General features: G+C 58.0%; 1 protein-coding gene across 3 annotated transcripts in view; it reads left to right on the top strand.

The window, feature by feature from the left end:
• The window catches only part of EPHX1 (epoxide hydrolase 1), a 29,591-nt gene extending 13,329 nt beyond the window's left edge, over nucleotides 1-16,262 (top strand). For all 3 annotated transcript variants that reach the window (XM_039235844.1, XM_039235843.1, XM_039235842.1), the window contains exons 2-9: nucleotides 605-792; nucleotides 2,672-2,852; nucleotides 8,946-9,173; nucleotides 9,582-9,711; nucleotides 10,075-10,280; nucleotides 11,610-11,718; nucleotides 15,181-15,297; nucleotides 15,863-16,262. In XM_039235844.1, the coding sequence (XP_039091775.1) occupies nucleotides 610-792; nucleotides 2,672-2,852; nucleotides 8,946-9,173; nucleotides 9,582-9,711; nucleotides 10,075-10,280; nucleotides 11,610-11,718; nucleotides 15,181-15,297; nucleotides 15,863-16,064 (1,356 nt within the window). In that variant the 5' untranslated portion in view covers nucleotides 605-609 and the 3' untranslated portion in view covers nucleotides 16,065-16,262. The remainder of the gene's footprint in view (nucleotides 1-604; nucleotides 793-2,671; nucleotides 2,853-8,945; nucleotides 9,174-9,581; nucleotides 9,712-10,074; nucleotides 10,281-11,609; nucleotides 11,719-15,180; nucleotides 15,298-15,862) is intronic.
• The last annotated feature ends 353 nt before the right edge of the window (nucleotides 16,263-16,615 follow it).

Raw genomic sequence — 16,615 nt, forward strand, 5'->3', positions numbered from 1 at the left:
AGCTCAGAGCCTGGAGCCTGTTTCAGAGTCTGTGACTCCCTCTCTCTCTGACCCTCCCCTGCTCATGCTGTGTGTCTCTCTCTCCTAGAAATAAATAAAACATTAAAAAAAAAAAATACGGCTGAGCCTTGTGGCCAGGTTCACTGCCCCTGACACTCCCCTGGCCCAAACCGAGCGAGCCTGGCCTTTGATGAGACCCTACAGAGGACAGGCCCCTCCCAGAAACAACAAGAGGCAGAGCCTCCGGAGCCCAGCATCCCTGGGGGTGGGGTACACACACGAGGGTGGAGAGAAGCTTCCAGAAGTATCGAGCAGAAGGCCCCACAGAGAAACGAGAGGCCTCAGAAGTGCAGTCCCCCCATGCAGGGCCATGAGAAGCCACCCTGTGGTGGTATTTTCTCAATTCAGTGAATGAATTTCACAGCACAGTATGATCGCCAGGACTCTTGTCTTTTCCCTACTGTTTTCTGCTTCTTCCATGAGCTCATACTCTTTTTTTAGGTCACAAGGACACACAGTCAAGGGCCGGGTGGGAGAGGAGGTGGGGATTGGGGTCTCCAGCCCAGGGGTCTCTGAGGCTGACGGACGCCCCGCGCTCTCCCAGGAATCATGTGGCTGGAAATTATCCTCGCCTCCGTGCTGGCCTTCGTCGTCTACTGGTTTGTTTCTTGGGACAAGAATGAGACGCTGCCCCTTGAAGACGGGTGGTGGGGCCCTGGGGCGCGGACCACAGCCCCAGAGGACGAGAGTATCCGCCCTTTCAAGGTGGAGACATCGGATGAGGAGATCAAGGTAAGGTGCCTTCTCCAGGCAGGGCTGGGCAGAGGGGAGGGCGGGGGCCCGTCTGTGTTCCCCATGAGGCCGGGAGTGGGCTTCCCTCCCCTCTGCTCCCACCGGCTGGGTGCGGGTTGCTACAGAGAGACATGCCCAGCCTGCCTTGTCCCCACCCCACCCCCGCTGACCCCCCATCCCACCCCATCCCCTCTGTCACCCCGTCCCCACCCCGTCCCCTCTGTCCCCCATCCCCACCCCGTCCCGCTGTCCCCACCCTGTCCCCTCTGCCCACCCCACTCCTCTGTTCCTCCTTCCCCTGCCCTAAGCCCAGTAGCACCCGGGTTGGGGGGGGTGCCAGCTGGCCCTGGGCACGCGCCTCATGAGTCAGAAAGCAGCCACTTCCTCCTCCTTTGCACTCTCCTCAAAGTGAATGAGTTTAGCTGGGGAAAGAGAAAGAGAGCAGGTCATCATCAGGGCCTGGGCGGGGTCCTGAGTGAGAAGCAGGGCCATGGTGTCATCAGAAGCTGGGGTCCAGAGAAGCTGCCGCAGGGATGGCATCGGCGATGCACCTGCTGTGTGGCAGCTGCTGGAGGCCACATTCAGTCACCGTAGGAGGCGGGACCCTCGATCCCTCTGCACATGCAGCAATTGAAGCTTTTCACCCAAGGTGACCGAGGTATAGGCAGGGTTTAGAGTCGGGTCCATCACGCCCCAGAGCCTAGCCCCCAGCCGCACGCTGGAGCCAGCTGGGACGTGCAGGGTGTGTGTGTGTGTGTGTGTGTGTGTGTGTGTGTGTGTAGCTGGGCCAGGAGGGGAACCCGGACGTCCCCACCCACTGTGTGCATGTCTGGCCATGTGGTGCATGTGGACACTGGGCTGGGTGTTCGGAGCAGAGAGGGTCCCACCCTCAAGTAGCCCCTAGTCCCATGGCGGAGGAAGGGATGTGCACGGAGAAATGGTAACTGAGACACTAACGGGCACGTGACTTCAGAAGTGCCCAAGTCGTGAGTGTTCTGAGGGGGAAGGGAGCACGGAGCAGACACTGGGCTGCACCCAAGAGAAACCAGGCTGAGGACAAAACCTTTCGTGGGTTCCCAGACTCGGAGTCTAGAACGTCCGTCCAAAACCTGGGAGCCCGGGTGCTAGGCAGGACACCCCTTGCCTGATGCTCGCCCGCCAGCCCGGGGCTGGTCTAGGCTGATGCTCGCCCTGGTCCCTCCTCTCAGCCCAGCTGAGTTACAGCGTGTAACCTGCATCCGCAAACCGCAGCCCTGGGACAGATCTATCCTGTCCCCTGTTTATACAGCCCCTGTGTTAAGAATAGCTTTTACACCTTTAAAAGGGCTGAAAACATAAAAAGAACAATGTCTCGTGACACATGAAAGTCACACAGCGTTCAAACATCAGTGTCTACCAATAAAGTTTTATTGGAACAGGGCCATGGCCACTCGTCCACATCTTGCCCATGGCTGCGTCCACACCACAACGACAGAGTGGGCCAGCTGCCACCAGAAGAGGCCTAAGATATTTATACTGTCTGGCCTCTTAAAAAACGTTTGCTGGTCCCCCCCACAGCGAGCCTAGATCCATTAAAGACGCGTAGCGTTCGCGCGCTTAAGACCAAAGAGGAGACGTAAGCGTGAAGTCAAGGGTGAAGGACATAGGCTTTGGGAACAGCCACGGTCATGGGAAGCGAGGTTCCTTCCAGGGAAAACCAGACAACCCCGAGCGCACCTGTGCGGCCCAGCAGACCCCACCCCCCTCCGAGGGACTCGGCTTTGCCTCTGCGGTCCCAGTGTCTTGTGGCCGCGGGCTTTGCTCCGTCTTCTGGAAACAAACCTGCTTTTGTGCTCTGCCCCACCCACACTGTCTCCCTGGGGTCCCGCGTTTGCCTCAGGACTTACACCAGAGACTGGACGGGACGCGCCTAACCCCACCTTTGGAGGACAGCCGCTTCCACTATGGCTTCAACTCCAACTACCTGAAGAAAGTCCTTTCCTACTGGAGGAACGAATTTGACTGGAGGAAGCAGGTGGAGACTCTCAACAGGTACCCTCACTTCAAGACCAAGATTGAAGGTATGTTTCCAGAACACCAGCTGGCGGGGGCTGTAGGTCTCCAGAGCCGCCTTCGTAGATGCCGGGTGGGACGCAGGCCCAGCTCAGAATCCAATTCCTGGGCCTTGGGTGTATTTGCAGGCTGACCTCACTGGGCAAAGAGAATGCAGCGTCCGCACAAATCCAGGGGGCGTTAGACGGAGACCAGAAAGCACATCAGTAACTCGACAGCCTGAGATACGCAGACTCTGGTCCAGTGATGGAACAGCCTTGGGGAGGGAGAGTGGCTCTGGGCCTGCCTGGGCACCATCCGCTCCACCCCTGCGAGGGTTTAGAGTCCATGACACTGCCCCTGTCTGCGGCTCGGGACCTCGTGTCCTACCCTGTCCCTCGGCATCACCTGGGAGGGAAGGGACCTCCCCAAACTGGCTTGGCAAGGTGACCTCAAGATAGTTTGGGGCGAGGGAATAGTTTCCTTGGCGGAAAAGCATTTCCCCCCCAGATTTCCCTAGAAGTAACTGACAGCCGTTGCCATAGAAGTTGGAGGCATGGGGTAGAGGGTGTGATTGATGTCGCTGTGAAATGACTGCCACAGGGGTGGGGGGGGGGTTCAGCTCCCAACCAGCGGCTCCTGTAGATACGATCCAAGGAGAGAAAAACCCTTTCTCTCAGCTCTGGGCTCTCAGGACTTCTCTTAACTTCCCTGCGTACCCACAGCGGCATCCACTGCAGTCACTGGGCTGGACATTCGTCCCCGGAGCTCACTCACCTTGACCTGGGGTCCCAACCTTCCGACCTCCTTCCCCCAGCTCCCTCCCCTCCCCTGGTAGCCTCACTGCTGGTCTCTTCTATGATTTCAGATTTCATTTTCCTTTAGATCCCACATCTGAATGAGATCGCGCAGTACTTGTTTCTCTGCTTTATTTCACTTAGCTCACTGCCTTCAAGGTCCATCCATGTTGTCATAAATGATAGGCTTCCTCGTTTTTTTTTTTAACGTTTTTTATTAATTTCTGAGAGAGAGAGAGACAGTGTGAGCAGGGGAGGGTCAGAGAGAGAGGGAGATACAGAATCTGAAACAGGCTCCAGGCTCTGAGCTGTCAGCACAGAGCCCGATGGGGGGCTTGAACCCACGAACCATGAGATCATGACCTGAGCCGAAGTCGGACACTAAACCGATTGAGCCACCAGGCGCCCATTCTTTTTTTTTTTTTTTTAAGTTTATTTATTTATTTTATTTTTTGAGAGAGAGAGAGAGCATCCCAAGCAGGCTCCATGCTGTCGGCACAGAGCCTGACTCAGGGCTCGATCTCATGAAACTCGAGGTCATGACCTGAGCCAAAATCAAGAGTCAGAAACTTAACCGACTGAGCCACCCAGGAACCCCCATTGTTTTTTTTTTTATATATTCCCAGAAACGGAATTAGTGGGCCATATTTCAGTTTTCATTCTTTGAGGAATCTCCATACTGTTTTCTAGAATGTCTGCACCAGTTTGCATTCCCGCCAAGCAGCAGTGCATGAGGGTTCCCTTTTATCTGCCTCCTTGCCAACACTCGGTATCTCTTGTCTTTTTTTTTTTTTAAGTTCATTTATTTATCTTGAGAGAGAGCAGGGCGCCCCTTGTCTTTCTGATCATGGCCCTTCTAACAAGTGTGAGATGACATCTCATTGTGGCTTTAATTCGTATTTCCTTGATGATGAGTGATGGCGAGCATCTTTTCATGTGTCTGCTGACTGTTGGGTGCCTTCTTTGGAGAAGTGTCTATTCAGGTCCTTTGCCCATTGTTTTAATGGAGTTATTTGTTTTTCTTCTATTGAGTCGTGTGAGTTCTCTATGTATTTTGGAGATTAACCCCTGATCGAAGGTATGGTCTGCACATAGTTTCTCCCATCCCACAGGGGGTCTCCCCACTTTGTTGATGCTTCCCTTTGCTGCACAGAAGCCTTTTCGCTGGGTGTAGCCCCGAGGCTATTTTTGCGTTAGTTGCTTCAGCGTGTGTCCTCTCCAAGAGACCGTGACCAAGACTCGCCTCAGAGAGCTCTGTGTCTGTTTCCTTCTGGAAGTTTCATGGTTTCAGGTCTTACATTTAAGTCGTTGATCCATTTCAAGTTAATCTCTGTGAGTAGTGTGAGGTAGGGGTCTAGTCTCACCTTTTTCCATATGACCATCCAGTTACACCACCACCATTTATTGAAGAGACTGTCTTCTCTCCGTAGAGCATTCTTGGCTCCCTTGTCAAAGATTAGCTGGCTGTATATGTCTAGGTTTATTTTGATTGTGTTCCATTCATCTGTTGGAAAAGCTTATTTTAACCCCAGAATTATTTATTTATTTATTTATGCAAAATGTTTACTTATTTTGGGAGAATGAGATAGAGAGCAAGCCGGGGAGGGGCGGAGAGAGCGAGGGAGAGAGAGAATCCCGAGCAGGCTCCGCGCTCAGTGGGGAGCCTGACGTGGAGCTCAAACCCATGAACCGTGAGATCACGACCTGAGCTGAAATCAAGAATCAGACACTCAGCCCCTTGGAACAATTTCAAATCTACAGAAAAATAGTGAGGATGGTCCAGGAAGTTCCCTGTCTTCCCCAGCTCCCAGCCCCCCTTTACCATTAACTGTATAGTCTGATACATTTGTCACAACAAATGAACCAGTACTGATATGTTAATACCTCCAGTAACATCCACAATTTATTCAGACTCCCTTCGTTTTAAAAACACCTTTATTTTTAAGATTCTATGGTAGTAAGAACATTTAGCGCGAGGCCGCCCTCATCACAAGTAGGGAAGTGTGAGATCCTGGCGGACAGCGGGTACCTAGAAGGTGCTCACCTGGGGTAACTGGGACTTGGTGCCGGGACTGAGCACCTCGCTGTGTCCCCAGCTCCCGTGAGCTCCACGACTGGGACCCCGGGAGTCAGTCACACAGCATCTGTCCTCCTGTGACTGGCTTATTTCGCTTGGCATGACGTCCTCTAGCTTCACCCGTTGTCACCGAGGCCAGGATTTCCCTCGCTGTAAACACTAACACAGCGTCCACAGCCAATGGAATATGGCTCAGATTTCCTCAGTCTACCTAACGTTCTGTTTCCGTCCCTGGGCCCCCGTCCCAGACACCCCATTACGCTTCCTTTTCATGTCTCCCTAGGCTCCCCTGGGCTGAGACGGTGCAGACGGTTTACAAAATGCTCACAGATCCTAACTTTCTCCGAGCAAAAATAGAACCCTACGTACATTCTATTTTGGAACCGTGTTTTTCCACTTAGCAGCGTTTCCCGCGGGTCCTTCTGCGTTGCTGAACGTACTCCTTCCTGTTCGTAGCAAACCTTACCTCCTCTGGAACGCGCTGCCCGACGCGCGGGCATTTAGGATTCAGATTGTCGCCTTTTCTCTGAGTGTGAAGTTAAGGGGAAACCCACGCATTCCCGCCCGCGCTGGCGTGTGCACAGCGGTCCCTGGAAGCTGTCCCCGGGGAGGGGACCGCTGGCGGGGGACGGGCCGAGACCGAGGCTGACTTTTCACTGTTTCCTTGTATCCTTTTTGAATTTTAAATATTTGAATTATTTTGATGTTTATTTTACTTTTGAGAGAGACAGAGTGCTAACAGGGGAGGGTCAGAGAGAGGGAGACACAGAATCTGAAGCAGCTCCAGGCTCTGAGCTGTCAGCACAGAGCCTGATGCGGGGCTCAGACTCACGAACAATGAGATCATGACCTGAGCCGAAGTCGGACACTTAACCCACTGAGCCACGCAGGTGCCCCTAAATATTTGAATTTTAAAAACGAAGGGGCACCTGGGTGGCTCAGTGGGTTGAGCGTCCAACTCTTGGTTTCAGCTCAGGTCATGATCTCGTGGTTTATGGGTTTGAGCCCCGCGTCCAGCTCTGCGCTGTCAGCGCAGAGCCTGCTTGGGATTCTCTCTCTCTCTCGTCTCTGTCTCTCCCCTGCTTGCACGTGCTCTCTCTCAAAAATAAATAAATACACTTTTTTAAAAAATGAAGAAAGACGTTAAAAGCCAAAGAGGAAGCCATCCCTGTTTCCCGGCAGGTCTGTGGAGCCCCAGGTGCCCCAGGCCCAGGCTGCGGGCTCAGAACCCAGGAGCAGAGCTGGGCCCAGGCCTGGCGGGGGGCGAGGGGGCTTGAGTAGGGGCGTCCTGGCCCAGCGCCCAGCCGGGACAGAGGCTGCGGGTGAAGGGAAGAGGGCCCCGAAGCTCAGCCTCCCTGTGATCAGAGACACCGTCCTCTCTGCAGGCCCTGCCTGTACCCCCAGAGGCCGGAGCCCGGGGGCAGGGGCAGAGAGGACCCCAGAAGGTCCGGAGTGTGAGTGTCGAAGACCGTGGGCAGCAGAGAAGAGGGGGCCCTCCTGGACCACCCAGGCCGGGGAGCCAGGAGGTTCTCTGGGCCCGGGCCAGGCCGCCGGCGGGGGGAGACGGGCCTGAGCGGCGCTTGGGTGCAGCCACAGCAGGCCGCTGTCCAGACGACTCAGTGACGTCAGTCACCCCCTTTGCAGCTCCTACAGTGTTTCAGCTGTGATGTGAGCCAGGGGTCATGCTGGTCGCTGGAAGGGAATAGCCCTTTAACATGTCTCCCCTCTGCGGTTTGAACATGCTATTCGCTATTCCCTCCTCCCGGACCACCTTCTCCACATGAGGGATAAGCTCCTATTCATTAAGCTTAGACGCCACCTCCTCCAGGAAGCCTTCCGTCATGCTCCCAGGCAGCATATGGGCGCCCAGGACTCCTAGAGCCTCCTCTCTAACAGAACCCCTTGTCATGTGCTGTAATGATGGGCGTCACCCCTGAGTGGAGGCAGGGACCCTGTTCTCGGGCTGTGTGTCCCCAGCCCCCACAGAATGCCTGGCTACAGAAGGTTCCCCAGCAGCATCTGCTAGATGAACTTTGAGGAGCTGGGGCAACAGTGACCCAAGTCAACACGAGGAAGTCAGGCAGTCTGGCACCAGGCAGCCGACCCGCAGCCCATGGAAATGACACGCAAGGACCTGCATGCACTTGGGCTTGTACGTGACTTAGGTCCTCTTGCAAGGCTCATGACGGCAGACATCCAAATCTCCCAAGAGGCAGAGCAACAATTGGCTTATGCTTAAAATTAGTCTTAAAGTTACAACTTTAAAAACCTAGTTCTAGATTAAACATTTGAGTTGAACTTGCAAATACTATTCTATATATTTTTTATTTATTATTTTTTAAAGATTTATTTTAACTTTTTTTTAAGTTTATATATTTGTTTTGAGAAAGAAAGAGCGTGAGCACGGGATGGGGAGAGAGAGGGACATGGAGGATCCCAAGCAGGTTCTGCACTGATAGCAGAGAGCACGATGCGGGGCTTGGACTCACGAACAAACTGTGAGATCACAACTTGAGCCGAAGTTGGACACTTAACCAACCAAGCCCCCCAGGCGCCCCAAGATTTTATTTTTAAGTCATCTCTACACCCAGCATGGGGCTCGAACTCATAACTCTGAGATCAAGAGTCGCAGGCTCTACCCACTGAGCCAGCTGGGCACCCCACACCCATCTTTATCTTTTTTTATTTTTTATTAAAAATTTTTTTAAATATTTATTTATTCTTAAGAGAGAGAGTGTGAGAGGGGGAGGGGCAGAGTGAGAGGGAGACACAGAATCTGAAGCAGCTCCAGGCTTGGAGCTGTCAGCACAGAGCCCGACAGGGGGCTCGAACCAACGAAACACAAGATGGTGACCCGAGTCGAAGTCGAACGCCCCACCGACTGAGCCCCCAGGCGCCCTCCCACCCCCCATCTTGAAATCATTACACAGTGTTCGTGGAGCTCCACAAAGAGCCAGGAACTGCCGTGGGCTCTGGAAACAGCGGTGCGCGAGGAGCCCTCACAGGGCTCATGTGCAGATGGGAAGAGGTCCTGGCCACGTCCGAGCCTCACCGGGCAGCTGCGAAGGCCGGGAGGGTCGCCGTGCAGCTGGAGGCCCATGCAGGCACCAGCCAGCGTTGGTGGCTGTTACTGCGGTTGGCACCGAGAGGCCCTGGGGGCACCAGCACACGCTGCCCAAGCTCGGAGGGTGCAGAGCCTGAGCGGGCGCCCTGTCCCCTGCCCGCCTGACTGTGCTCCATCTCCCCAGGGCTGGACATCCACTTCGTCCACGTGAAGCCCCCCCAGCCGCGGTCCGGCTGCACCCCGAAGCCCTTACTGATGGTGCACGGTTGGCCTGGCTCCTTCTACGAGTTCTATAAGATCATCCCCCTCCTGACCGACCCCACCAACCACGGCCTGAGTGATGAGCATGTGTTTGAGGTCATCTGCCCTTCCATCCCCGGCTACAGCTTCTCAGAGGCAGCCTCTAAAAAGGGTACGGGGGCTGCCGGGGTGTTCCCAGGCCCTGAGGGCTGCGGCGGGTGAGCGGTGGGCAGAGTGGTGTTGGCGACCAGGGCTCACCCGGGGCCTGGACCCTTGTGCCCTCGGGAGCTCCCCACAGCCGGGCCATCCTGTGACCAAGTCCCATAGGTGCCGGCCTGAGCCCATCGTGCCCTCACTGCTTGGCTGTCCCCTCACTGTCCCTCCCTGTCACACAGATGCCAGGCACGCCCTCTGCTGGGCACTGGCCACACCACCATTGGGCCCCAGGATGACTGTCCTCTCCTCCTGTGAGCTATCACCCAGCAGGGAGGCACAGGGGTGTGTGAGGAATTTCACAGGAGCCCAAGAGCACCCAAGGAGGGACTTTCTGTGACTCTGCTCTCCCTCCCCTTCGAACCAGGCTTGAACACAGTGGTCACCGCCAGGATCTTTTATAAACTGATGCTACGGCTGGGCTTCCAGGAATTCTACATTCAGGGCGGGGACTGGGGGGCCCTGATCTGCACCAACATGGCCCAGATGGTGCCCAGGTGAGTGTGAGGGTGCACGGCCCCGGCGAGGTAGCCGTCTGCGTAGGTCGATGCGATCTGCCTGCCACGGGCCACTGGGCGGGGTGTCTGTGGGCCTAGGGGGAGAGGACAGAGGGTCCCTGTCACCCAGGTGCACCTGGAGCTGGTTGATGGAGATTCTCTCTGTTCGGTATCACGCAGGGGTGGTGACTCTGGGCCAGGTGCCCCAGCAGAGAGGGACAGATAGAGGAGGGGAACGTCAGAGCCCTGGGAGCGACCAGAACTTTCTGGCAACTCTGTATTCCCCCCCCCCTCCGCCCCAACACCCTCCTCCGCCTCCTGCTGGCCCTGACACCAGCCTCATCAGCTGCTCTCTGCCCTCAGCCACGTGAAAGGCCTGCACTTGAACATGGCTTTCCTTCTAAATGGTGGCATGCTGACCCTCTTCCTGGCACGGCATTGCCCGAGGCTTTTTGGCTACACCGAGAGGGATATGGAACTGATGTGCCCCATCAAGGAGAAGATTTTCTACCAGTCAATGCGGGAGAGCGGCTACATGCACATCCAGAGCACTAAGCCCGACACTGTGGGTGAGCGTGTGCTCGGGCTGCGCAGCGCGGGGGATGGGGGAGTAGGGACGTGCTGGGACTGTGTGGCCACGGCGAAGGGGGGGGCGGGGGAGGGATGTGCTGGGGCTGTGCGGCCACAGCGGGGGAGGGGTGTGTGCTCGGGCTGCCGTGGCCACAGCAGGGCTCACACCATCCAGCCAGGCGCCCCACCCTGGAAGGGGGGCTCACCCCCCCAGCACCCGCGCTCTAGGGGTGCAAACCTTCCAAGAGGGCCCCTAGCTCACTCTTAGGCTGTGTCTCTCTGCCGAAGACACTGCATGTGTGGCCATCACGCTCCCAGACGACAGCTTGGCTTGATGCACTGTGCCCTGGCTTTGACCCCTGACCTCTGGACTCTATGAGCCTGCACGAAGCAGGAAGCCTGGGCGCCTGGTAGCCCCAGGACCGTGGGGGGTGCAGAGAGGGTCATATTACTTGTAACGGATCCCCTATTTTGGACTTTTAGGTTGCTTCTTACTTTTCACTGATCAGAGCATATAAACCAAAACTCCACTTTTTCTTTTTAAATGTTTATTTGTTTATTTTGAGAGAGAGCCAGCAGGGGAGGGGCAGAGAGAGGGTAACAGAATCCTAAGCAGGCTCTGCACCATCAGCACAGAGCCTGATGTGGGACTTGAACTCAGAGCCATGAGATCATGACCTGAGCAGAAATCAAGTCAGACTCTTAACCAACTGAGCCACCCAGGCACCCCAACCCCACCTTTTGTTTTTTAGTTTGTTTATTTATTTTTTAATGTTTATTTTTGAGAGTGGGAGGGGCAGAGAGAGAAAGAGGGAGAGAGAGAGAGAATCCCAAGCCGGCTCCTCAATGTCAGCACAGAGCCTGATGCAGGGTTCACATTCACCAACCTGAGACCATGACCTGAGCTGAGATCAAAGTTGGATGTTTAACCAGCCAAGCCCCCCAGGCGCCCCTCAGTTTATTTATTTATGTGAGTAATCTCTATACCCAAAAGGGGCTCCAACTCAGGACCCCGAAATCGAGAGTCGCAAGCTCCACCTAGTGAGCCAGCCAGGTGACCCCAAAACCCCGCCTGTTATGAACCAGCATTCATACAGATCTCTCCCACGGATCCCCAAACACAGGGCGCTGCTCGGGTAGTGTGGACTCCTATGAAGCCGCGAGGCTAGTGCTCCCCCCTTTTCTCAGGTGAAGATTCATAAACAGGATGCAGAACACCCCAAGAGTTAGGGCAGAGCCGTGTTCAGCCTGGGCACTGTGCTGGGGGCCCGTGGCACCCCGTGACCTGATGGCCAGCAGCCCCGAGTCACCCTCGCTTCTCTCCCCAGGCTGCGCTCTGAACGACTCTCCCGCGGGCCTGGCTGCCTACATCCTAGAGAAGTTTTCCACCTGGACCAGTTCTGAGTTCCAGCAGCTAGAGGACGGAGGCCTGGAGAGGTGAGCCCCTCCCCACCGCACCCCTGCCCCGCCAGCCGTGGGCCTGCGTCCCAGCCGCCAGCTTCCCTCCGGCCAACGGCCAGCACATTCCACCCGCTGTAGGCGCCTCTCAGACCCTCACCTCGGTGAACGCGGCCCCAGGCCCTCCGGATAAGGAAGGGACAGAGGTCTGGCGAGTGGCTCCGGGCCTCACCGCTGAGGGGTCAAGACTGGGAGCTAGGCCTTGAGAACATTTAAGCTCCATCTGCTAAATCGCACCCCCCACCCCGGGATCAGGGGGTCCAGAAGGCAGTGAGCACCCCTTCACTGCCCAGAGGTGGGAGCAGCAAGGGACTCCCTACTCTGAACCCAGGAGAGCCTGGCATCGTGTCCAGGGGAAGCCAGCCCTGGAGCTGCCGCAGACTCCCGGGTTGCTGGCCTGACTCAGCCCATTGCGGTCAGCCCTGCCACGCTTCTCCGGGATCCATCCCTCTCTGTTACTTCGGGGACACACAGAGCACCAGGCTGCGTGCCAGGGTGGCAGCTTGGGGGAGGGGGGGGCCTGGCTCCCTCCTCGGGCCCAGGGACCGGGTCTAGGTCGTGCTCTAGCCCCAGCACCCAGAAAGGTGCCAGACACGCATTCAACAAATAGGTGGTGGACGGATGAGTTCCGAGAGACTGTCCAGAGAAAGGAGGCTTTGCCTTCTCTAAGGGGCAGGGGGCGGAAACGACCAGGAGAATCTGTTGGATTTGGGCCTTGAAGGATGAGTAGGAGTTCGCCGGTGGAAAGGGTAGAAGAGAATTTAGGCAAAGAGAAAAGCAGAAGCGACGGCTGGAGCACGGAAACACCAGGCGCTATGGGAAAGGCTGGCTTGGCCGAGGGTTGGGACAGGTACAAGGGTTAGTCACTAGGCCGTGACCCCATGCATGAGCCCTCACCCCGGATCTGTTCCCCACTCCACGTTGGAGAGGACCCGGGGGTGACAGGGCTCTACCAGGAGGTGGCCCTGTTCCTTGCCCACCAGTGCCCGCAGCCAGACGAGGGCCCCCACCGGACCGCCCTGGGCTGGACCACCTGCTTCGGCTACTGCCCAGCTCCCCGGGGCACCAAAGCTTGGAGCAGGGGGCAGATGCGATCAGCTCTGTGTTCTAGAAAGATCATTGACTGCAGTAGGCCAGAGATGGGTGTGCTGGTCGTTTTCAAGCTGCGCTCAGAGCTGAGGGAACATGGGGGCTCTTAGCCACCTCGATAAAAGCCCAGTTCACAGGGTTTAGGTGTGTTTCTAACCATTCGGGCCCCACTGACCCCTTTCCATTCTGTCATCAAAATAGCATTCAAAGGAGGTTCGCCTTGTCTCGTTCCTGCTCCGAGCCGCTGTTGCTAGAGACTAAAAAGAATGTACTTCTAGAAATGAAAATGCCTGATGAATACGTTCACTATTTTGGAGAAGCCTTTTTCCCCCAAATCCTTCCTGTTTTCGTATTGAATGTTGACACCCTCCCTTGCCCCGTCACTGTCGCCAGCTGTACCGGTTGGGAGCAAAGCAGGGGTGACTCGAACGTTCCTTAAAATGTGGTGCTGAGGATAAAAATGTACTTGGCCGACTGCTTCTAAGGAGCCACACAAACAAGTTGTTTGTGGCTTCGGGTTCACCAGCTAAACTCACTGCCCTCGAGCCGGAGAGCCAAGCGGGGGCAGAGCCTCGGTTTCCGCAGTCCCGGCAGCGGTGACACGGCAGGGCCGCCTCCCGGAGGGAGACAGCCGGGGCAAGAGGGAGGTGGCCCGGGAGGCGGAGAAGGGGTGCCTCGAGGTGTGCGTGTGCGCATGCACCTGCGTCCGTGGGGGCGTGGCGTGTCCGCGGGGGGCCGGGCAGAGCGTGCTTCCGTCATGGACGTGCTGGGTGCGGGGTGTCCACTGGGTAACAGGACTGAGATCTGAGCCCGGGGAGGGGTCCAGTGGGAGGAAACGACCCCGTGATCAGGGGGAGATTAGCAGTTAGCATCAGTGCGGGTGGGGCAGCCTGCGGGGGTGCTAGGGGGACCCCCGGCTTACTAGCTGCGGTAGGAGGACAGGAGGGAGGTCTGTGGGACAGAACGCAGTGAGAAGGTCGAGTGTGGGTGGACGGTTGCGGGGGCGGGGGGCAGCGGCAGGGGAGAGGGGTGGAGGGATGCTGGGGCATGGGAGAGGGGTGGGGGCGGGGACATGGGGAGGGGTGGGGTATGCCCGGGCAGGGGGATGGGATGGGGTGCCAGGCATGCGGGGGTGCACGGGGCAGGGAGAGGAGGCGGCAAGGCAGGCTGGGTGGCATTGGACACCAGACTGTGGGCAGAGGAGGGAGACTGGGACCCCAGGAGGCAGATGGAGGGATGGGGACCCCGACAAGAAGGCAAGAGCTCTCCTACGCCCCCACGTCTGGAATGGAATAGGGACGGCATGAGAGGAGCTCTCCGTGGACTTGGACTTCCTCAGGAAGGCTGGCAAGGTGGGGGCTGTGGGTGGCACGTGACCATCGTGACACACCACATGGAGGGTCGGGACCCGTCCCCAGAGCTGGAGACCCCTGGGGTCTGTGGACCAGCAGGTGGGTCTGGGTGGCAGAGGGCGCAGGGCCGAGGGCATTGGAAGGGTGTCATGGGAGTGGGGAGCGGGGAGTGGAGGGGTAGGGAGTTGGGGGCAGGGTGTGAAGCTAGCGGTCTGTGCGGTGGACGTTCTCCCAGAGGTGAGGGCTGGAGGCTGGATGGGGGGCCACCGGGCAGAGGTGGACTCCCAGAGGGCACACCTACTGGACACCAGCAGCTGGCCAGGGGGAGGCCATGGAGGCCTCCAAGGGGCTCTGGACACAGGGCAGGGGGAGAGAGCCTGAGGGGCAGGAGGGGCCCAGAGAACGTGGGGCTTCATTTGGTCTGTGATGCCAACAGTGAGAACCAAATGGCTCTTCCTCCCCCTAGTGTGGAGCCCCACAGCCCCAGGCTGAGAAATTAAAGGGGTGTCCCATGCTGTGTGTGGGGGGTTCTCCCTCCTACAGTGACACAAGCTTGGTGGGAAACTCATGGCCAATGTCAGGTGGGTCCAGGGGCTCTGGAAGCTGCCTGGAGACCTGGTCCTGCCCAGGCCCTCACAGCGAGCCCACCTGGGGATGGTCTACGGATGGCCTGTCCTGAGGGCCCAGGGGTGGGCACCTACCTCCAGGCACCTAGTGGTGACAGCCCAAAGCCCCTGGGCTCAGTTGACCTCGCCTGCTGTTTCCTGCCCAGGTGGGACCACTGTGGAGGGGGTGGGGGTGCGGGCCGGCACCAGCCAGGGCGACGACGTGGCCTGCCTCCTGCACGGTCGGCAAGCTGCGTCACCTATGGTCAGGGCCTGCCTGTGTGGCAGGGGTGATGCCGCAGCTTTGCGGTGAGGTCTGAGGGGGAAACGAGGCCTGAAAGCCGCCCTCCCAGGTGCACCGGGCACTGAGTGGCCTTCTGGTTCCGCTTTCACAGAAAGTTCTCCCTGGACGACCTTCTGACCAACGTCATGCTCTACTGGACAACAGGTACCATTGCCTCCTCCCAGCGCTTCTACAAGGAGAACGCGGGGCAGCTCTTCAAGTCTGATCGGTGAGCCGGGCACAGCCGCGCGGGGAACCCAGCCGAGGGGCCTCCAGGGCCGGGAGCCGCGACACAAGCATCCGAGGGCGGACGCTTGATGGCGGACGAGTGTGCCCCGCCTGAGAACGAAGTTTATGGGGGTGCACAGGGTGCCCAGCATGAGAATGAAGGTTAAGGTCACGGCGAGGGTGGGGGGCGCTGGGAGAAATCGTGCGCCCTTAGAACTAGCTCACGCAGGGAGGCCCGGGCAGCCAGCTGTGGCAGGCCTGGCTCTGGAACCCCCCAGGAGCCCCTTGGAATCTCACAGAGACCCACAGGTGGCCGCAGAGGGAAAGGGGAACCCCGTGGGGAGTTAGAGACCGCCTCATCCCACCCAGCCCTGTTCGCCAGCCTGGCCAGCCTTTCTAGAAGGAAGGCCCTTGGTGGGTCGGAATTAGGGTGGTTAAAACTCTGGCTCTGACCTCTGGTCCCACCACCCCCCCACCACGGTCCCTGAGCTCCCTGCTGGGGGAGTGGGGGGGAAGAAGGTGACCAGGATGCAACCTCACTCCTCGGTGGGATCTGTCCCTTCCAGAATCAAGGTGTCCGTGCCCACCGGCTTCGCCGCCTTCCCGTGCGAACTGCTGCACGCGCCGGAGAAGTGGGTGAAGAGTAAGTACCGGAAGCTTGTGTCTTACTCCTACATGCCCCGCGGGGGCCATTTCGCCGCCTTTGAGGAGCCAGAGCTGCTGGCCCAGGACATCCGCAAGTTCGTGGGGCTGCTCGAGCTGCAGTGATGCCGGGGGGGGGGGCGACGGCTGTGCCTCTGAACAAAGCGACAGGCCCCCTCCCCATCAGCCCCTTGACCTGGAAGCCCTCGGCCCCCCGGTGCGGCCCTCAGATGTATTCCCCCTCCCCTGCGCGCGGTGGGGGGGGTCCCATGCTCTGTGCACATGGATGCTGATAAATGATGTTAGTTCTCAGAGCACCTGGAACCAGGTGACGTGTGCTTGTCTCGGCCCCACGTGGGGTCCCCTCCCAGGAGAGCTGGCAGGTGTGCAGTCTGGGGTAGGGAGGGAGCCCCCACTCGACCCTTGCTGGGTGTCCTGGGCACCTAGAGGAAGCACTGCGCAGGGCCTGAGGCTGGGCGGTACAGGGGTGGGGGGGGGGTCTAAGGAGCCCTGGGCCATGCCACACCCCTGCAGGATGGACCATCGCCAGCCCCGCCCCTGCAGGACGGAGCCCACACCCTCCAGCACTGCCCCTGCAGTTTTCCTGGCCCTGCCCCTGCAGGATGGAGCCCAGCCCCACCCCTTCAGGACAGAGCCCACCCCTCCAGCCCCATCCC

Source organism: Hyaena hyaena, unplaced genomic scaffold, assembly GCF_003009895.1.
Source record: "Hyaena hyaena isolate Hyena2069 unplaced genomic scaffold, ASM300989v1 scaffold_103, whole genome shotgun sequence".
Classification (NCBI taxonomy): Eukaryota; Metazoa; Chordata; class Mammalia; order Carnivora; family Hyaenidae; genus Hyaena; species Hyaena hyaena.